Source organism: Etheostoma spectabile, chromosome 6 (genome assembly GCF_008692095.1).
Source record: "Etheostoma spectabile isolate EspeVRDwgs_2016 chromosome 6, UIUC_Espe_1.0, whole genome shotgun sequence".
In the NCBI taxonomy this organism is placed as follows: domain Eukaryota; kingdom Metazoa; phylum Chordata; class Actinopteri; order Perciformes; family Percidae; genus Etheostoma; species Etheostoma spectabile.
This window is the reverse complement of record NC_045738.1, coordinates 14,809,485-14,832,864: the sequence shown is the minus strand read 5'-3', so window position 1 is coordinate 14,832,864 and position 23,380 is coordinate 14,809,485. Positions and strand designations below refer to the sequence as shown.

General features: G+C 39.3%; 1 protein-coding gene across 2 annotated transcripts in view; it reads left to right on the top strand.

Annotated features, from left to right (window-relative positions):
• Positions 1-23,380, top strand: part of LOC116690453 (mannosyl-oligosaccharide 1,2-alpha-mannosidase IA) — a 197,550-nt gene that overhangs the window by 128,285 nt on the left and 45,885 nt on the right. For both annotated transcript variants that reach the window (XM_032517443.1, XM_032517444.1), the window contains exon 4: positions 6,624-6,704. In XM_032517443.1, coding sequence (XP_032373334.1) covers positions 6,624-6,704 — 81 coding nt within the window. The remainder of the gene's footprint in view (positions 1-6,623; positions 6,705-23,380) is intronic.

The window sequence follows — 23,380 nt, the reverse complement described above, 5'->3', positions numbered from 1 at the left end:
ATTTTTTTCTGTCACATCAGTCTAATTTGGCTTTTGAAATGTGGTAGCCAGTCAAAACCTGGATCACTGTGATGCGGAGAGTCATCTGCCCAGTGACAATGATGCCTCTTTATTAGCAGTAATTTATTATATTAGCGTCTGAGCAGGACACACCACTGGGCAACAGTCTACTCAGTTTCTTGGCGCACAGCAGCACGGCGGCCATGCCAATCAGGCTCATGTCCCATGCAAATCTGGGCTTGAGTCCGACGGCCATCTTTGCCGTGGCTGTTTAATACTCATCAACAGAGAACCCAGTATCAAATGCTGTCAGATTGCATGGTGCTGCTGAAGCAGAACTCCTACAAAATACATCAGCAACCAATGAGTCCTTACACTCGTTAATTTATATTCTTTTCTGCAGTGGCTCCTCCTGAAAAACAATTAACATTGTGTTAAACAATTAAAGTGCAAAGTTTTCTTCTATTGGCATGCAAATTTTAAATACTTGAAGCATTCTTTAATGCAGTATCCAGTTACCTGTGTAGTTTGAGACTCTTTGCATTCAAGTGATCTACTTACTCTTTTGGAAATTATATCAAAGGGCGCTTTCACACCTGTAGTTCGGTTAATTTGGTCCGGACTGGATGGGATTTTTGTTCTGGTTCAGCTCGTGTTTACTCTGACTTTACAAATGAACCAAGCGGAGTAAACATGGAATTTATACAGACTGACAGGTAACTAACTGATTTGACAATTGTGGTGATGTCGTCCTGCATCATTAGGACATACCAAGGGAAATCTAATGCCGGTGACTTGCAGGAGGTCATGCAGAACTTTAATACTTGTAATGTGTATATTTATGTTCTCTTGAGTCACGAGAGTTCACAAAGAAATAACTGATTATAAGATGTTTGACTGCAAATAATCCGCATGTTATGAATTATGACAAATTAGTAGTATTAGTAGTTTTTATTTTATTTTATTTTTTAAATTAAGCTAAGCCTGTGGTTGGTCATTTTTCTTTTACACCACAAACAAACCAATCCAGAGTCCACTTGGAAGTGGTGTTGGTGGAGTTGTTTGGTCTGCACCAGGGTTTGATTTATGGCTTTCACACCAAACAGACTGTACTAACCAGGCAAACAAAACCAGGGTTCATTTAACCAAACCAAACAAGTCAGGTAAAGGTGCCCATAAACCTTACAATCAGAGAGCTTCATTACTAATATGGTTGTGCAAGGAAGAGGTTGTTTGGATTTTAAAGCCGCAACACTGCAATGCGGATTTGTTCTTGCTGTTAATAATAGTAATAATCATCCTTCAGAAAGTCTTGTTTTTCTGCCTTCTACTGCACCAGGCTCAAGGTTTTGAAAAGAGTTTCATCTTGGTGGCAGAGGTGGAAAGAGCTCCTGTGTTTACTCTGACAACTTTGTATAGTCTCCTAATTAGGTCCTCAGCATGAACACCGTGAAGAGAGACAAGGAAAAAAAAAAGGAAAACAGGTGTTATTCACCATACTTGATTTCTTTGTCATGCTTGCTGCACCTTGCTGCAACGTGCCTCGAGGAGCTGCATCACAGTTAAGTTGAACTTTGCTGCAGCATTTAGTGTCTTGATTACTTTTACAATTGTTTTTTGGGGATAGTTGTGAATTAAGGATTCACTTGATTTCCTTCTGATTCATCTGAAATTTATTTGCTTGAAAATGTAATTCTATAAATGAAATGCATTAAAAGCAAGATAACACCACCAGTCACATTCAGACTCATGAGGGAGAAATTGCAAAGCAAGTGCACAACGAATGAAACTTAATTATTCATGTTGACATTTCCCATAATTATCTTTGATTTGCTCAGCGTTGATTTTTTTTCAGCCAGATCAAAATTTTCCCATACAATATTGAAGAAGTTAATTCATCACTAAAATTGAAATTAAATGCATTTTAGGTTTCCCCTTTTTTCATAACTTAGAATCATAGATTTATGTAAAGAAAATGTATTACCCAGATGAGCCTTTCCTTAGCCCTAGGGCTTGCTTTTTTAGTTTATTTAATGGAGATACAAATCTGAGCAGTTTGTTCCTGGAAAAAATACATCTGATTCAAAATTTAAAAATCAACAAAAAACCTTTATAGAAAAAGTGTGCCTGTAGGCTTGTTTAATATCTAAATGCACTTTGTTTGATCGTCAGTGCATTGGTATGAATGGAAGTTTTATACAAAGCTTGCGGAGTGATTTATTCGGCCTGTATTATAAAGTAAAAGACTGATCCGTAAAACCTTTGTCAGCATTACTTGTCCTCCCTCACTATACCTCATGCCTGTCTTGTTGAGTGCCACTGTCCCCGGTGATAAATAGACACTCCATCCCTAATCACTGCCATCGTATTGCCATTACTGAATGGGGCACTCATTTCAGGGTTGGCAAGACAGCTCAGCTTGGCCGACTGGCCTGCCAGAGGCATCAGTGCTTTGTCTCAAGAAATGTCACCAGTGTGCTGAATTCAGGGATGGAGCCAGCACCTTGGTTGTACAACAGCCCTACAGTTATTACCTGATTTATAGAGTTACGTAACACATGACAAAGACAATGCATGTTAAAGGAATAGTTTTACTTTTTGGGGGGATAATAAGATTATTTGCATTTTTGGTGAGAGTTAGATGAGAAGATTGATACTACTTTCAGTTCTGCACAATAAATATAAAGCTGGAGCCAGCAGCTAGTCAGCTTAATATAACGACTGGAAACCGTGGGGAAACAGCTAGCCTTTTAAAACCAGGAATTAACACTTTATATCTGGTTTGCTTTATATTTACCGAGCAGACACGGGAGGGGTATTGATGTTTTCATTTCCTAGCAAAATAGCGAATATGCATATTTCCATGCATAACTATTCCTAAAAAAAAAAAAGCACAATTTGTCAAAATGTGTTAGTTGCCAAGTTGGTGACTTGGAAAAATCTTTTTAGTAATATATTTTGCTGACAGCATCTAAAAATCGATTTGAAAAACAAACCCATTTGGTGATTATTGATGCCAAGTATTGATTTATGTTAAGTATGATGATACAAAAAAAGTATATACATATTTTAAAGAGAAGATTTACAAGTGGAGATAAATGATACCCTTGAACAAATGCCAGTGACTCCCCATCTCCATGCTATTTCTAAGAGTAGAGCTAATTGCCCTCTCTGGCACCCAATTACAATTTCCTTATCAGCCACACTCGAGATAGCAATTTCCTTCTCAACGGGTCTCCAAGCCAAAGAGTACCAGACTGCTTCAACCTTGAGCTAGCGTAAGAGGCAATAATTATGGTGACATATTTAGACACATGCAGTGTTGCCTCTTATTTCATGTAGAAAAGAAGTAGACCAAATACATTTAATGTTGGCAAACAGATTCCTCTCCTTGTGAGTTGCAGCATGAAAATATTATTTATTTCTGCAGAATTTCAAATAAAATACAATAAATAAACTATTTTATGTCTGAGGTGAAATTGACTCTCAATTGACTCTCAAATCTTTTTTTTTTCTTGTAGAACTAGATATTCATTTTTATTGGCACTAGGGGTGACCCTGGAAATTGGCAATTCATGTCATTCAATGCTTCAATCAAAGGAGCCTGATGCGACTGCTAATCTTACAAATCTTGTGAAGATCTTGAATCTTCACAGAGGCTTGTGAAACGATGAGCATGCCATTTTGGCTCAATGTCTGAGTTTACCTAGAACTACTTGTTTTCTTACAAAAAGTTGATATACAGCCTATAAATTAAAATGTTACAAAGAAATGGGGCTTCACCATATGAGGAAACTATGTAATTGAGATTGTTTTGACCAATAATGCAAATGCAATATGATCCACTATATTGGAGGACATTATCATTTTTGCATCATTATTATGTAAAATATTAATGTTATAGTGGGATTTTCGCCCCCTGTCCCAAACAAAGAGGTTTTCTTTAGTCTGCAGAATACGATTTCTATGCCGGGACGTCTCTAAAGCACCACAAACATTAAATCAAAATGGTTTAACACACATTTTGCCTTTAACACATTTTGTGTCCCCCACCCCCTGCGATTTGGATATTGTAGTAGTCCAATTTTGCGATTTTGATAAAATTGCGATTAATTGTGCAGCCCTAAAAGGAAATAAGCTTTTTAATAAATCTATTTTAAGTGCATAAATACATTTAACCACCCCCTGACAAATTTAAGTTTCACTTTCCACCGAGCATCTTGGTGGCAGGGATTTAAATCTTTAATTGACAATGTTAAAGACAAAGAAAATCTAAAGTATCGGTGCACTTTGAAATAGTAAAAGATTATCCCAAAAATTGTGCTTTTTAACACTGATAATTGTATTGGATAAACACATTATTGTAACCCTGATTGCTGGAGTAGGCTACTGTGTAACATGCAGCTAAAGACACGGGCTAACGTTAGTTTACCGGTAGCTTCCAGCTTGACTGTTCCAGACACCATGGCCACTGCTGGAGTTGTAAATGACAGAGAAACAACAGAAAATTCTCCTGCTTTCCTGAAGTCACCGGTGGGGCAACATTTTGCCTTCCCCGTAAGTAAGTTTTGTAAACAAACAACGTGGGTAAAGCATGGGGGCCTCTACGGGACCCTAGGATGCCGTACACTCTGTAAACTAATGGTGCTTTCAATTGCGCCACACAAATGTAAAACTCTGAGAAACCCAAACTGGTCTTAAATTTGTTAAATTGAATATCTGCTTATTCACATATAGATAGTGTGAATAAGATGGTTCAATATTTGTATTACATTTATTTGTTTACCGTTGGTATTGAAGAACAGGAGCATCAGATGACATTTTAAAAATGTACAACCAGTAAACCTAAACCTCAATAATTAATATTGCCCTGCAGAAACCTCAGACAAATACTTGGAAATACAATTGCTTTGACTTTCTGACCTGACTTTCTCCATTAACGGGTGTACAAAGACAATAAGGGGAGCATGGGAGATCAGAGGGACAGCCTCATAAGCAGAAGTTCACTAGTTGTATTCCCACATATGCTAAACTACACCATTTTTAATTTTAAAATATGTCAGCTAATGCAAAACAAAGCCAAAGTGTAAAATTAGGGCAATTATGGGTAAAGACTTACTTTGTAATAGTAAACTGTATTCTGTGGTAGAAGTGAGGATGGTGCTAATACTGTACATTGATTTTGACGCTTTCAATTGGAAATGTTGGATATGAATGCTGATGCTAAACTTGCACTACTTTCATGGCTTGTTATCGTTCGTGTACTATTCTGTCAAAGACTTATGAGTACACCACAATTTCCTAATGAGGGAAAATTAGGTTAATCGATCAGTGGAAGTTTGTGTAGTTCTGCCACATCATCTCCTAGCAACCACATCTGCTGTTGTCATGATCTGCTGCAGACTTGCGTTTGTGTAAATAGTACCACCATATATATGGCAAAGATTGTCTTTTAAAATGTGTAACTTTACTCTGTTGTGGGTTGTCTGAGTATTTTATTATTATAATTATTATTATTATTATTATTATTATTGACTCAGTTGAATGGTCTGGTGATAGTCTTTATTTTTGTTATTGTCAACAAATTGCATGAAAAAAACAAAATCAACAAAGAAATTGGTTTTACTGATAAGTGTTCTCTGCATGTAGCCAAAGCCTGATAAAGCTTACATTTCTTTGTCGTAGACGTCCATTGATGTCCAGAAACATAATACCTTGCCACACCGTTGCGTACCATTAGCAGAAAATAATTTAGCCTTTTTTATTTTTAAATGACTGTAGTACACATGGTGAGACGCTTTTGTATGTACTGTGTGTAAGGTTTATCAGATGTCCATTGAACGCGTTGGATGAGATCATGTATGAGAGACACACTAACACACTGTTTAGATCCTGCAATGGTATCTGTTGAAAATAAGACAGATGTTGGAGTATTGCCAACTGTATTGTTTAAATAACGAAAGCATAAAGTATATGACAATAACTGTAGAACAGGAAATGTCTGGAAAAAGTTAATTTTTTCAAGAAAAAATCTGTTGAGAAGTCGGATGAGGTTGTTTCCTCCCCAACATGTAGGTTATTGTTTGTCGGTTTATGTTTGTTTGTTTGATATTATGACATTCCATTACTAACACCAGTTTTTACAACACACAGGGTATGCTAATTCAAAAGCTGTCATCATGCAACATCAGCAGACTTGTCCAGAGTAGCTGTTAAGCCTTGTGTAAATACACTGCCTGAAAAATAACCGCTCCTTAACCACAATAACACCATGTGGAGGCTTTTCTTAGAAGAAATGTGTTTTTTTTCTGTTCACTCCACAGGTTTAATCAAATATGTAATCTATCACTTGGCACCCCTGATTCTTGTGAAATAAGTCAGAAAGATTTGATGCCTATTGTTACTCCTATAAATCTTAGTACCGTCCACCAGATTAATTAATCTACTAGCTATCTTAGTTTTTAAATGCATTTACTAACCCACACCCTAAGTAATCAATCTGTTCATGATGACTAAACTGCATTATTATTTTCCATAAACTCCACTGTGCTGCTTCACCGCTGACTGAGGCCTTGGCTGAATGTGACATTTGACAATTTGATCTCTCTCTCTTGGTTCAACAGAACGGCGAGGCATCACTCTTTGAGGTGAACATCCGTTACGTTGGAGGGTTGCTGTCGGCGTACTACCTGACAGGAGAGGAGGTAAGATTAATAGATGTCTGTTATTGCTCTATTCTGGTATGATCTGCTGCTTTTTTTAATCTTTAAACAGCCCAGCACTTTGAATGATGAACATGCGTCCTCTAAGTGTAACTGCATGTGTGCGTATCATATTGTGTCACCCACAGTGCCTGCATAAAATGATCTTGTACAGTTTCACATAAGCATTTTCATGTTGCAGGGTTTTCAACCAAAACAATGTTGCTTACTTTACAGAATACATAGGGTTCATTGCTGGAAACCTTTTTTTATATTAAAAGTTGAATTTGGACAGTAAACGAGACCCTGTTTTGACAATCACATAAGTTGCTGGGTATGTAATATACAATATATATTTAGATTTTAGCATCTCATGCCATTTTAATAGAATTTCACAATTTTTCTTTAGCCACTTTCAAGCTGATATTTCTAGCTAGAATTACAATTTAAGTATAACAACCTTGCAGAGCTAAATTATGTGCTCTGCTAAAGGCGTTGTAATTCTTTCAATTGTTAAGAAAACAAAAACTTCATCTTATAAAAGCTAAAAAGATTTCTTTAAAAAACAAATTTGAACTGAAATGCTGGAAATAATCAGCCAAAAGAATACATTGCTTAAAATCTGCTCTCATTATTGTTCATTAAAGTATTAATGCAATAATACTCAGAGGCACAGGAAAGGAAGCCACGAACCGGAAGGTCCTTTTGTTAAATCATTTGGGAGGGTAGGTCAATGAGAATTACGTTTTCTCTGTTTGAACTACCATCGTTAGTCCTTGAAGATGCCACAGTGGCTGGTGTAAAGCTGCTCCGCTGCCCAGTGTAAAGGCCTGTGGTGACCATGGACAGCTACCAGGTGTGAAGCTGTGAAACTTTATTAGCGTGAAGCATGGCCTTGCCAGAAAAAGAAGTATGAATACCCTGTAAACCTTGGCTCAATAAATACAGGTTTGAAAATTGCCTGCCACAACCACACAGCACAAATGGTTCTGTTCATTATCAGTGCATTGGGAAGTCACTGGAGGTCAATGTGTCACCGTAATGAACATCCACCCAGAGTGTATGCTTACCATACACTGCAGTTGCTGTTTTCAACGGCAGTTGAAGAGGCTAAAATTTGTGCAGAAGCAGAATTAATGGGGGAGGATCCAGTGGCATATGAACACTCAAGTCGGTTTAATGGACATTGATTTGCAGGCCGAGCAAGTAGAGGGGAGAGCTGCATTAAATAGTCCACTACTGCTGGATGAGTGAAATATGAATACATTGCTGGAGCAGAATATATTGTTGAATCCATCATTCCACATTTGTATGCCATTAATGCCATGCCGACATTGTTCTTCTATTTTATTCACTGGTCCATGGAAATTTCTTTATATGGCATCAATAATGACATTTTCTAATATGAATGTGAGAGTGTGCAAAGAAAGAATGTATTATCCATGAAGTTTGCTCTTATCTTGCCGTTGCCATTTTATGTTAGCATCTTTTGTGACTGAAGCTGGACTGTGTCATAAATAGTGACAAACAGGTAGAAAGAGGATTACAAATATGCTTTGTGCACTGTAATATTACTTGTATAGTTATACATTTCACTCACCCTTTATTGGGAACAACAAAAATCCACAGAGGACACAAGCTCAACACGCCTCTGTTTAATACATTGCTAGATTGGGAGATAGCCTTCTTAACAGTTCACAATTACAAGATGGGTTTTTAGTAGTTTAGCATCTAAATTCATACCAGAATTTGGTTGAGCCAAAGCGAACCAAACCAAACATGTAAACGGAAATGCGTAATTCTGATTGAACGGAATCCAACGGGTGAGAGCAAATTTAATCACCTTCTTTTTTTGCTCTAATTTCTTCCTCTCGCCTCACCCAAGGCATTTTTTGTTTTACTCAGGTGACTGCTCTCCTTTTCTTTGCATTTGGACTTTCTTACCATTTACCGTACACCATCTTTCTTATGAGATGGAGCACACCGATTCAGTTTCCTGACGGACGTATCAATACCCTTTACCCTGGCGCAGTTATCCATCACAAGACTCACTTGTGTGCTTCCTGTGAAGGGTCCCTGAGAGCGAGATTTATAGCTACCTGATCCCCCTCCCCCATTAGGATCTTATCCTCTGGGTCTGCTGCTCTATCGGAATGATAAAACCAACAGATTGAAGGTCTGTTGCTACTGCAGAGACTTAAATCAACCGGGATACAGTGTGGGAGACTATTACGAGATTGTGGATCCAGTTTGACCAGAGGACATTGGGCAGCTGTTGCCGCTGTAAATGATTGCTGAGGAGCGGGTCCTGATTATGGCTCCTTGTGGGATGCAGTTTACTGGTAAAGTGCTTGGAGCAGAACTGGAGCAACACCTGGCCATTAATAACCTCTGGTTGTTTTGACTGTGTGTGTACTCTATCTATGTGTGTTTTCTTGGGGCCCTAGAAGGATCATGGTTAGTCTTTATGGAAGCAGTCCCCAGGTTTAACGTCTTGTTCAATCAGGTCTGGCCGCTGCTCCTTTTGCCGCTCTTTCATCATTCACGTCACACGCTACGGGCCAGGCCAAATACAGTAGTGCAAGTGTTAACCGGCATGTCCGTTTGTGGATTAACCAAATCTAGATGGCTTTGTTGATACCTTACAGGTGCATTACCGATTTCTCTATTTGCTTTTGTTTTTATTAATTAGTTTTTTATTAATTGTTTATTTGTTTTGTCTATAACAAATCTGAAAAAATAGATGAATAATTGATGCTAATTAAAACTTCCCAGACCCCATTGTGACAGTTCTGCTGCCAGCACTTTGGTTTCAGTTAAACTTTCTTTTGCTAGTAGCATTCATTTGTGGCACAGTTTTAAAGCAGTTGCAGTTTAAAAATGCTTTCAGACAGTTAGCGGTTGATAACACCCGCTAAAAGACTAGCCAGCTGGGAACAGGCTGGCGCTAGTCATGCTATGTCAATAATTATCCTGTGCTAACTGACAGTTAGCAAGCTCTTTAGCTTGTATTTGACACAGTTTATTTAAAAGACATATTTATACAATTGACTTCAGTCTCATAACTGCTTGTCAAAGTTCACTAGAATTTAAAATGATGCAAAAATAATTTTTGTTTTACATTCAGACAAAAATGTAAAATTCACAAACAGTTACAAACGACACACTGGGACATAGGAACGTTTCCCAAGGCCACAAAATCAAAGAGAGGAAAAACAGGAAGGTGGGAGACAAAACAACAAGTGCAGAAATGGACACACACTCACAGACAGACACAAGAGAAGGGACCAATCACACACGCAAACAAAAGAAAAGGCCACAGTACTGCCTTCAAGGACTCAGCATTGCTGTGGCAAGTCTCCAAAGTCTTTCACTTGCATGCACAGTCCAAAACCCCCTAGATCTCCAATGCGGAATAATATAAGAGCAAAGAAAGTAAGAAAGAGAGAAAAGAGAATGGAAGTGAATCATCACACGATCCCACTTGACCCAGTGGATATTTTTGCTTTATAAATAACTTTAACCTTCAATGGAACAATAACATTGCCGTCAATTAATTTCATTTTGATGCTTTTAAGTTGTTGCTAATTACAAAACAATGTATATATACTGTGTTTTTTCTGCAAACATCTCCCTATGTCCATATACTTATGCTCCTGCATGTTTATCATACATACATATGCAATAGCATTTGTGTCTTTTCAGGTGCTTGTGCATATTCTTTGAGCCCCTCTCTTCACCTCCGTATAAGAACATGCGTGCTTGTGAAGTATCAACTCAACCTCAATGTCTTGACTGCATGCCTACTTGCAGTCCTGTGTGTGCGTTGAGTGGGTATCATTTGTCAGCATCCATTTATATGCATATGCTGTAAGTGTGTGGTGGTGAGACCTTGTTGTGTCATCCCCTTCCCTTAGCAAGAACAGTGAAGGGTCAAAACGGAAGGGGGGTGAATTCAATCAGGCTTGTGTGAAAATTGCCCGTGGGCTGAGTTGAAGCAGCATGGAGAGAGGGAGGCAGCAGCCGGCAGAGGAAAAGAAAGACGTGTGTTCATATGCTCATCAGCAAGAGGAAAGGGGAGAAGGAGAGCGAGGGTCATTAGGAGAGGTAAGGAAGAGAGAAGTGTGTTCAAATGCTCCTCAACGAATGTGAGAGTGCATGAGAAGATTATACAGCGAGGAGAGGGGAGGACTAGAGACGGAGTTAGAGAGTATAAAAGATAGAAAATAAAGGAAGATGCCATAAGAAGTAGTCATAGGGAAGGGCACAAAGAAAACTTAAGTATCTCCTTAATACTGTGCTATTCACTCATGCAATGTAATTAATACGAGTGATAGTTGGAGATACAGAGGTTGGAAGATTTATAACACAGACAAAGAAATCAATTTAGGACTGATCTTTCTAGACAGTAAAAAAACTACTATAAAACAGTTCTCAACAGAATCAGATTTCTTTCATTAAAATTTACATTTGATTTCAACTGTTAAGGATGTAAAATGACATCAAATAAAAGGTTCATTGACATCATTTTGCCAATAATGTTAAAATCTTCTGGTTAAAGATGAGCAAGAAGTTTAAAGATGAACAAAGAGGGTGCAGAGAAATCCTGTATTGACTGTGACTGTATTTGTAAGACATAGCCACTCCACATACAGACTTTTTTTGTTGGAATATTTGAGGTCCTCTGTTTTCCCCCAAAAAGCATGTTTCATTGTTTGGACTTTCAAGCATGGTTGACGCTGACAATGTTTAATATGATTAATCTCCTCTGGGATTTTTTTCTGAGCTCAGCGTACGCAAACTAATGGAATTGTTTGGTATTGAACTTTAAAAATAATGAAGGCGGTTAACCGATCTATTGACAAGTATAATTACTTTTTAAAATCTATCAATACAAAGTTGTTTGAATGAATTGTTGGACTATGCAACTGTATTTGGGAAAAGAGACTTAAGGTGTGCCTGCACTAGCTGCACCACCTCCTCGATCCATTCTGCTTGTGGTTCTGATTGGTTCTGCTTTTTGTTGAACTCCCCAGTTTTTGGTTCATCGTATTGTGAAAGTGTGGCATTTACCAGCATGAAGCATGGCCGTGAAATAGTTATTTAGTCAACAACTTTAATAATATGGGGCAGCTGTGGCTCAGCAGGTTGAGTGAGTCGTCCATTATTGATGGTTTGATCCCCGGCTCCTCAAGTCCACAAGTCAATGTGTCCTTTTGCAAGACTCACAATCTCAAATAGCTGTTGAAGAGGAAGGTATTACACAAAAGACACCATCATTTTTGTCAAAATATGGTGATTGGTCTTTTTTAGAGATGCCACGTACTGGTACTCACGGCTGGTTGTCAGTTGCCAATGACACTTCATCGGCCAGGCACCTTTTTGAATATATTTTTCTCTCCTCCTTACTTAACTGCACTTCTCCTGTTGTTGTTAAGAAGTAGTATATTTGAGCGGGTGATGATAGACAGCTGTCTGTCCCTCTGTATATAACAGACATGTGAGTGCGCATGTTTTATTTATACATATAAACAGTTTGAGACTCCCAAGAGTTAGTCTGTTGCTGCGTCATTTACTGTAGGATAACAGTTATATAGTATGTACACAGGCTTCATAAAACTGTTAAAGCAAACAGCCTGAAACAAAAAAAGGTCCACAACAGTCTGAGCTAAAGGAGTTGTTAATTTTATACTTCCATTTTTGTGGTCAAAAGAACAACTTTGCCGTGGGAAATTAAGTGGAATTGGATAAATATGTTTGTAAAAATGTCCCTTTTTCTGGGGAAGGGCACTTACACTCCCCCGGTAATTGGTCCTCTCCCATGTGTGACGGACTGTTTCTGCCCATGAAAGATGCACAGAAGCAGAGAAGAAGAAGAAACAGATGGGGAGGAGAGTCAGGAAAAGAGAGTAGAGAGGCAAATAGGCGGAGAGGGAATGCTCTCAAAGACAAAGGAAGGAGAAGAAAGAATAATGTAAAGTCGGTGGGGGGGGGGGGGGGGGGGGGGGGGGGGATGATACTGATACCATGAAGGAGAAAAGAGGAAAAACAAAGGAGCTAGAGAAAGAGATGCTGGAGAGAGGGGGCGTATATTAATTATATATTACTTGTAGCAGTCACATTTTGAACCTCATTTTACTCTCAGAAATCTTATCAAGCCAACAAATAAAGGTCAAAGCACTCATTCCAAAAATAAACTTCACACAGCTACTCATTTTAAGGCATAGTGGTTTCTGAGAATTGAAATGCAGCTCTGGTTTTCAGAAATAAACTATGTTCTCATCTTGTTACTTGCTTATTTCTGTTCTGGGTCAATGACATTCATGTTGATAAGCGGTCGGTGGTCTTCAATCCATCCTCTTTTACACGTCTCTGGGAGGAAGGACGAACTATTTGTGAACGTTGGCAGAAAAGGCACGGGGTCACGAATCTCACCTTCTCCACTTTGGAGCCCTAGAGCTGAACACTAAATTAATGTGACATTCCTGTTTTTTCTCTACTTAAAGCTCATAAACTTTAGTATTTGTCTATAGCCTGTAGGTCTCTTTTTAAAAAATCGGGTGGCATCATATAAGTCCCATAATTTTAGATTTTTCTTTTGAGGGTATGTGGTGGGTGAGGGGTATAGTGTTTTGCACCATTCCGTGTTGTTTTCCCTCTAATTTGGCTGACCCAGTTCTGTCTCCAAATATGGTTTAATTTTGGAGCATCACAAAGGAGAGTGCTAACACACAGACAATATGAATATCACACGCATCACATTGAGAAAAATGCAGCGAATTGTAAATTCCTCTCAGAGATGAAGTTTCTTTGTCTCTCTATTTGGATGTTTTTCTTTCTGTCAAAGCATCATTAAGTCACCTCATTAAGTGCCGAGGGAAACTCAGTTGTCATGTTAGTTTGCAGTGTGTGCTGCATCCATTAACGGAGGAACACAGTTTGTTCTTAAACTGAATTATTTGACCTTTACTTGACTGTCTGAGAAGACTGTGCGGAACAAATTGATATTCATAACGCAGCTAATGTCGATCAGTATATCTTTAGACTCAATCATCACCTGATACGCAGGAATAATATGAAAAGTATCTTTCTCTGTGCATGTGCCTGCACATCTGTTTTTGTCTCTTATTCTCTCTGCGTCTCTTTCTTACAGAGCCTCAAGAGAGAAAATCCAACTCCCCTGACATTGTTTGTAGGGATGCAACTGAATTCAACGGGTTTTGCAATTATTTATTTTTTTGCATTTCATAATTTATATAGTTTATATTATATTCAACCAAAACATGTTTTAAACATTTTTTTAAATTCTTTTGTTTTTTTTGTTTTGAAAATTCAAACAAATATTCAACCCCCTGGGCTGCATTTTTATTAGTGTATTGTGGGGCCCATGTGCCATTGAAGTTGCATTCTTGTGCACACCAAAGCTTTTTTCTTGCTGTTTTGTGACTTGCTAAAAACTGTAAACATGACTACATTGAAATGGAAGGAGAGGCACAGTGAGACTGCAGTGCTGTTTTGCTGTTAAAAGAACACGCTGACTTATATGGACTTTAGCTTATTCACCATATCCCCCAGAGTTAGATAAGTCCATACATACCCTTTGTAACACTCTCTGAAGCACCCATCGCCAGCCTAGCTTAGCACAGGTACTGGAGGAAACCGGCTCCAGCTAGCCTACTGCTCCCAATAAGTGACAAAATAATTTCAACATGTTTCTATTTACATGTTGTGATTTCTATAGTCACAGCGTGTACAAATAACAAAGTCACATGAGACACAGCTATCATCATATACAAACTGGGAACTACATTTTCAGAAGCCAAAGCTAAATATTACACTCAGTATCCAGAACAACGTCAAACATCTTCTTTAAGCTAATTGAATTAATGGTACGTAATGGGGATTCTGCACCTCCCACTCAGGGACATCAGAGTGCTTTGACACAAAGCACTTTGCTTTTATAGGAACAGATTTGCTTGGTCATGACTGATGCCAGTCACTGCTACACCTTCTGGTAATGTTTCATCCTACTCTGACCTATTTTCCAACTGCGCTGCAGTTGCATCATTTGCCCCTGGCCACATTATTACCCAAATGTCAGCTGCCGGGCCATATGCACCTGTACCATGCAGCATTGCCTGTGTGCTTTGAAATGTATGTGCCACTGATTCAGAAACCTGGTTATAATTACATCTTTTTCATGTTTTATCAGCTTGGTGAGACTGATTTTTGGGGGGATTTAGGCCTATTCTTACAGATTTGTAGCCTTGTCCACGTTAAAATGCTGCACTGCATGCATTGTTTTATTTAATGGTGTCCCAGGTATTCCCCCCCTCAATTTTGTCTCTGATCATTGTGGCAGGTTCTTCATAGTGTTTTCAGGTGTCTCTTGGACATTTCTATAAAACATTCTTCAAAATCATTTTTCATTTTTCTATTGCACATAAATCCATTTCAGTGTCCATACTGCACAAGTCTGATTGTGGTTAGCATTTTTTTTAAAGCAGCCAATAAAATCCCTCTTTATCAGTCTGAAACAACTCATCTCTGTCCCATAAGCCACTGCAGCAGACAGCAACAGAGAAATTATATTATCCTCCCTGCTGTGACCGTGTGTTCCAGTGGAAGGGGTTAGGATGTAGATCATTTTATACCAGGTGATTTATTTTTTTGCCACAGTAAAGTCAGGTACTGTATACGTGGAGCCAATTGAATTAATCTGAGGCTCAGTGGTCCAGCGGTCGGTGATATTCATCAGACTGTGCAAGGAGAGGATCACTTTACAGCCATCGTTTAGCGTAAGACGGATATACTCTCCTGATAGTTGAAGATTACAGTGCCTTTTCTGACACCCCATCCCCCATAACACCAGGCTGCCTCTTGCATAAGCCGCGCTGAGAGGAAAATAAAAATGGGAAAATGAAGTCTGGTTGAAATGGAAGATATATGCTTTAGCCAGTGCAGGTAGGGAAAATTGTAGATGGAGATTATATACTGGGTAGACGATGCTGACTATGTCTGGATGACGTAAAAGAAGGGTAGTGCTTTCTGTCATTTAAAGGAATGTGTGAAATATCTGAGTATAGTGAGTTTGTAACGGTACTATCTGAACTATACAGTAGCTTTGCTTTAAATATTAAAAGAATGGGGTGGTGACTATGATTGTTTCCACAGTTAACCATGCTAGCAACATGGCTCTGTGGATGGCAACTATTTCATGGATTGCCATCCCTAAAGGATAAATTGTACTAACATTGGTGATTTCCTGACTTTTCCACTAGCGCCACCATCAGGTCAAGATTTTAATGTGTCCAATTCTGCAAAATTTCACTAAGATGGCTAATCATCAGCATAGTAATTGTCATTGTGAGCATGTTAGCATACTGACTTTAGACCCATAAAGAGGCTAACATGGTTGTAGTATAGTCTTGTTTTATCAGGTCAGAGCGGGTTGTAATTGAACTAAACCAGCTGAAAGATCTTAAAGTACAAGATACATTATGTGATCTAGTTGTTGATTATTGTGTGAAAACCTTCATTAAATATCATAATTTCACTTCACACATCTCAATTTTTGACTTATTTCAGCCCCTCACAGGCTTTTTAAACTGGCTGGATCACGTTTTTTTAAATACTTTTAGACTTGACATCTGCAAGTGTTTGTGTTGTATTTAAGGCATTTTCTGCTTTGCTAAATAATTACTGAAATCCATTTACACAAAGCATGGCAGTTCATACTGTAAATATGGCATTACAATAGTTATAACACTGTAATCTGGGAAAACAAATAAGTACAGTAAGTGTAAGTAAGCCTGAACACACACCTGCATGCTTTATCACAGTGATGTATGTGTGTGCTCTGCTGTTTGTATTCGAGCAATGGCTGCCTTCCCGTTTTATCCGTTTGTTGTCCTTTAGCTGAAGAGCCAAAAAGTCGTGTTGGAAGAAATTTCATTTCCCCAAATCAAACTGGATCATCATAATCGCAGAGTAACCTGCTGCGCTCTGTAGTCCCTGCCACAGGCTTAACCATGAAAGGAAAGCTCCCTATCGAAAAACACTCATTCTGCTCTGTGTACAAACACCTAATTCCATTTGTGCAGAGTAAGAATAACTCTGCTCCGTTCCACTCTTACACCTTTCAGGTTTATTATATAATTAAGAGGCACTGGGTAAGAACAACATCTCATAACCAGCAGCTCACACATCTTGCATTATAGCTTGTTGAAATGTTATATGCACCGGAGCGCGCAGCTTACTTAATATTTGTTTGTGACTTGTACAGTCAGGTTATAATACCTAACCCACTGAATGAGTCTGTCACTCAAATATAAGCTAGCAGCTTGTTTGCTGGAGCTGCAGCCAAGCCGAGATTCAAAGGATACATTTTTGTGAATGCTTGGATTATTACATGATTAAGAAGAACATGCATAGTGTTTTTTATGCCACAAGAAAAACATAGGAGCTTTATTTTTCTATATATTATGTCCCCACTTTCTCTCAATCAGTCTATTATTTTTATTCCTGTATAATCCCTTCCATAAGTCTTTAAAAACAATTCTGTTGGAATTATTTTATCAGCCTGGAGGAGCTTTGGCACAGGCCCAAATGAGTCCAATCCTTAATAGAAGCCTCAATAGAAGCCCTGTTGAGGGACTGGTGATTTTATTCATGCCAGTAAGCAAGGACAAGGCCAAACAAGTCAAATCCTGGGGATCAGCCTTGTGGCATTCAGGCCTTCTCATTCAGACTTTGCAGAGCTCACAGAGCCTGCAAAGTACAAACTTCAGTGCTCCTCTCTCCAATTTAAGGAGCGATATAGCCGTTTCACAAAGAAATTTAGAAATTTAAAATAAGTTTTACTTTAGGCAACGATTGCAGTGGATTTTGGATGATTTTCATCCCTCAAAGACACAGAAATATTTGATTTGGTAAAAGAATCCCTATGATTGCCTCAGTACACTTTACAGCACTGTTTAAGGCAGCCATTGTCAACTGACGGCCCGTGGGCCACATCCAGCCCGCCAAAGCTTATAGTTCGACTATATATTATATAGAATAACCATGAATTCAGAAAATGTGAAGAGGAAAAAAAGCATTCTGGTATTTAGCATTTCAAGCATTTACAGCATGTTACATTACAGAGGTAGAGCACAAAACCAGGCCCCTGTATTTGCATCTCTGTTCACATGCCGGGATTCTGTAAAGCGAAGCCCTCATTCCACACACGCACAGCTGAGCCGAGAGGTGTGTGCATTACAACACGCACTACCTGACTGGGAACGATACAGTGAGGATTACCAATGGCCACTGGCACAGATGAACTAACACTAGGCTCGTTACTGTAATTAGGCTAAAATAAAACCTTTGGGAGTAAAAAGTCAATGCTTGCAGTCACCAGTCTACAAACATGGAGGAATCAATATTTCAATCTGCTCTGTCCGCGCAGTCCACTCTCGTCCACCACACTGTTACAAAAACAAAACTCTGTTCTGCAAATAGCAAATTTTTACAAATAAGCCAAATTGAAAGATGTCAGTTTCAAGTCTGTTTGCCACGAATCTTGAACTCTGAACAAACTCTTGTAAACGAACCATCCTCTCGCTGGAGAAGAATTTTCCACCAATCAGAACACTGCATACTAGAACTACATTTCCATAGCCAGAGACTTTAACCAAAACTCCTCAGTGAACTGCCGCCTTGTCTGAGATCATTTTCTAGTTAAAGAGCCAGTAATCATTAGGGAGTTACCATGTTTTTTAGAAGTTTGCTCACACTAATTCATGTAAAAAAAAAAAAAAAAGAAGCATTAATTTAATGAGAAAGTGAAAATATCAAACGCGGCGTATTGTGTGTAAATACATTTAATTTTATTTATTTGAAAGTCCGGCACCTGGAGTGTCTGCTTGGAAAAATTCGAGCCCTTGGAAAAATGTAGTTGATGACCCCCTGGTTTAAGGGTTAACGAGCTGGCTTTTAACAGTAAGTATCAACCGTGGTGGCTTTGGCTGCAATCAATGCCTTCCTGGAAATGGATAGTCTGTGTGTGGTCGGACTGGTGGCTTATTTGTTGCTGTAGAGGTTGAAAGGCTAAGTGATGCATACAGATCCTGTAGTTTACTGTAAATTAAAGATAGAAGAAACAAAAGAAACTCCCTCGTTAGACTATGTAGCAATAGCAAACACGAAGGCTGCAGCGTCTAAATGTGTTTAACCCTATACTGATTGTTTACTACTATCTGATTTTTTCCGTATTGTTGATGAGTTGTATGGAAGCTAGTATAATATCAAGTTAGATTATGAAAAAAAGGGGTTAGGGTTAGTTTTTTTTTTAGGGGTTAGAGTTTTTCCAGGAGTCTCGCCCATTGTTTTGTCAAAGCTGAAAGGAAAAAAAGAAACATGGAAGTTTGAATTGATAGCATTTGTTTTGCAAGCCTAAACACACACCAGAGCTCATACTGCCAAGAGGGGTGTTTTGGATTCAGACAGTGTTGTCCATCACCCCTTTTTATTCAAAACAAGACCCCATGGAATTGGTTTGCGTGACAGCCTCTCTAAACATGAGCTGAAGAGATAAACGTGCGTGCCAGTGTGAGTTTGTACATTGTGTGTCTGTGCGTGTGCGCATATGTATTGTTTGTTATACAAAACAAGAACTATTCACCAAATTTGAAAGGAGGAGCGCCTTGCATATGATGTCCCACACTCGAGAAACACCAACATTGTGTCACTAAGAGAAGTCTGAACAGGGGAGAGGATGGTCGCAGCGTCTGAACAAACAAGTGGAAGCTGAACAGCCGAGATTGTTGACAGCCAAGTTGAGTCAAAGTGGATTTTCGGGAAAGAAGAAATCTTGCGCTGCAATATTGCCACAGATGCAGCTTGTCAACAATATGAAAAATAGTCCAATTTTGTCTAGACGACTAAGTCTGTCTTATTGAATTCCATTTTGGCTGATTAATGTCTCCGGGCCGTCCCCAGCACAGCGATACTGCTGTAGACTGCCGGGGCTTTTCAATTCCAGATGTAATTGAGTGTGTGTTTTTCATGAAGCTGCAGTGGCCATTAATTAAGCACATAAAAAACAGCACATTAATTGTGGGACAGGTTAGAAAGACTTCTTGCAGTAATCAATTAGATAGAAATAATGAAAGAAATCTCCCCTTTTGCAGTCTGAGGAACCTCATTTATTTATCATCCTCACTTGTTCCCCGGAGGAACCTTCACGTCTGTGTAATAGATCAGGTAAATTATTGGCTTAAAATCATCTTCACCGCAAACAGCTGCAGGATTGTGTGTGGAGCAGCAAACCACTGGCCACAAGGCAGCCATTCACACATACACCGGTACATACAGAGAAACACCCATGTAGGCGTTAAAACAGTATCTTGATTCCAGGTGGAGGCGGTAATTGATCGGTTTCTTCATATTTAGTTTAACACAACTAATGGGCCGGACCTCTTGGTAGAGCAGCGATTTGGAAGCACTCCCCTCGGAGCAGGTGATTGGGGAGGATGAACGGCTGTCAGAGCCGGGCCGACTGCTCCTCGCTCTTCTTCACCAACAAATTGCCCCTTCCCGGACTTAAATGTATCATTACGGCTGCAGTGCATGTCCTTTTGCTCGCTGTGCGGGTAATGGAGCCCTGTCTCGCTGCTTCTGCTAAGACGTCCTTCAGCTGTCAATCAAAAGGACATGTCCAGACACGGTTCCTGAGAGATGCATTGATGGTATACTGTCTAGTGTAAAAAAAAACAAAAAAACAGTTTGTACCAAAGTTGTGGTCATGACTTGCAACATTAACTTGTCTTTGCTCAAACTCTATTTTCAATCTCTTAATGTTTCCCTTTTTAGCTAATTTCTGCCCCTTTCCCTTTTTCTTGGTGGTTGCATTACTCTGTCCCTGCCAGCTGAATGCATGGCTTCTTTCTTCTCCCCTCCCTTGGTATTCAGTTGTAATGGTGCAACTCTAAGCTGCACACAAAGTGAAGTTGCCTTGCAGTGAGTTCACAAATCCACCTGAAGTAGTTATGCTTCACTGTGCGTCTGAAGAAAGAGGGATGGTGAAACAGTGTCCCATCGGGTCTGTGGGAGAGTCTGTGTTCACAGCACGCCTTTGGCAAGGAGGGGGCAATTAAAGAATACATACAGTACACAATAGGGCTGCACAATTAATTGAATTTTAATCGCGATCACGATTTTGACTTCCCACGATCAAATTTGCGTGATCGAGCGATTAATTTTTTTTAAACGTCATTTCATAGAACGCTCCGGGTTTTTTGCAAATCCAGTCTACCGCTCCGTCAACCCGTCTGATCATGAGCCAGTCAGAGTAGTTCACTGTACCCCGTGCAGCTTAGTTTCTAGATGTCACAGAGGACAGAGTAAGGGGAGGAAAACTCAACAGATAGCAGTCGGTTATACATTGGTCTCAAGGTTTACCAGTTTACCAGTAAACGCAACATTTGTCCCGTCTGTTGTTTTTCAGACAACAGCAGTGAGCAGTGCTAGTCGGTGCTAGTAGCGTCTGTTAGCTGTTAGCTCCTCTAGGACGCACCAGTGCTAATGTCCTCGCATCCGCTGCAGTGTTGTTTATATGGATATGGTTTAATTTTGCATTACATTACCCATTTCGTCTGTAAAGCCGTGCCTGTGTGGGATCTCTCCTCTCTCTCCTCTTACTCTCCGCGCAGCCCGGCCACACAGCGCCGGTCCACACTTCTGACATTTGTCTACAGTTTTAATTTTTTATTAACACAGCTGTATATTGTTAAATACGAGGGGCAAACCTGTGTTTGTACCAGTGTTTCCGCTGGTAACTGCTATCGCGGCCGCCACGGCGAAGAACACAGAAGAAGTTACTGAATGCAACTAACTTCAGTTGGTAGAGTAACAGTGTGAGACGGAGCTGCTGGACCTGGGCCAGAGATGTGACCCATGGCCAGAATATCATAGTTCATAAAAATGCAGCGCAGTGACGATACAGACGTTTCATACACACGACGTGTGTTTCCGCCATTCGACCCGTGCTGGACCCGTTCATGATGAGTCAGCCGTCTCTCTGTGAGTAGCGTCCATCACACTCCCTCTCGCAGTTATAAATAGCCTATGTGACGTTAACATTTGTTTTGGTTAAAATCAACAAATAATCGCGATCAAAATTTTGATCAAAATAATCGTGATTATCATTTTGGCCATAATCGTGCAGCCCTAGTACACAACTAATCAAAACAGTACGATGAATCAAGCAGGAAACATTTGTGCCCTCTTTAAATTTTATGCTGCCTTCTTTCTTCTTTACAAGACCATTTAAGTTGTATTTCTTGAATCTGAGTTCATGGTCCCTTGTGGCTGCATGATGCAGAACCATTCACACAAATTCTTCAGGGCTTTTTCAAATAGAGCTTCCATCTGTACCCTGACGATAAATGGTATTCCTGTTGCCAGTATGTAAATGAAATACAGTTCCTCTCCAACTCTTTCTTTATCTGCCAGTAGAATCTCATTGGTATTTTTCTTTCACCTCAGTTATCTGTCGCAGTGCTGCAGTCCATCGGGATGAAGGGATGAGATTAAAAAATATACTTTTTTACTGTGATTTCCCATGATTGAATGCTTTCAGCCTCCTGGCAGTTGGAATTATGATTCCTAATCTATTTTATTTCTTTCTCTACATTTAATATTTACAATCCCATGGTTTAGTTGCTGTCTTAGTGAGGCTGAGTATGGCCATCGGTTGACTGGTGGTTGCTGCTTCTGCTGTTGACATACAGCTTGTCTCATACTCACAGTCACAGTATCGTCACTGTGGGTGGTCTGATTGAAGCCAGAGAACCCATTTACTTATGGCAAGCACAGATCACACTTTAATGGTTATAAAAAACCTCCCTAGCAAAACATACGCTAAAAAAAAATAATCAATTTGAGTGTTTTACAGCCATGCCTTGCAACATCCAGTGCTGGGTTTTTGAAATCAGTCTCAACGAACGTCTGGGCTTACAGTCTGCCGGCCTAGTCATGCAGGAAATACAATATCTGTGTGGCAACACTGTGCTTTATAACTCCAGGGAAAGAAACATTTTAATAGTAGTTGCTCTGGTAAAGCAGAGCATCAGTCATTTATTGTTCAGTCTTTTAAGCCAGTCTCTGAAACTTTCCTCTTCATACATTAGGAAAAAGTGGTGCTGAATGTGCATGACATGCATATCAGGCTACATTCTGCTTCCTTACGTACAGGTGAAGATGAATGCTGACTTTACAAAAAGTATTTAATGTTCACTCTCTGGTTGCTCTGGGATAGTGAACATATAACACTGAGTAGATTAGAACTGCATTTTGACAGTTGGGGGGTGAAAAGGAGTTTGATATATTGGTTTATATGCATGCCGGCGTAAGCCTACAGTTCTGGGCCCGTTCCCAAGTGGAGAGAGTAATGTGTAGAATAGGTATTAACTGTGCTGAAAGCCTAGAACTTGTCTTTTCTGGAAAGTAGGACAACTGCCATCTTTGCAAGGAAGGTATTTTATCATCATGGTACTTTATCCAGGTGGTAGATGTCACACTTTGTGGGTTGCAAATTTTGTTTTCCCATCCTATATATAATCAAATATTTTTATTTTATTTTATTCCTATAATTATTATTTCATGTAAATTGCATGTATGTATATTTTTCCTAGTAT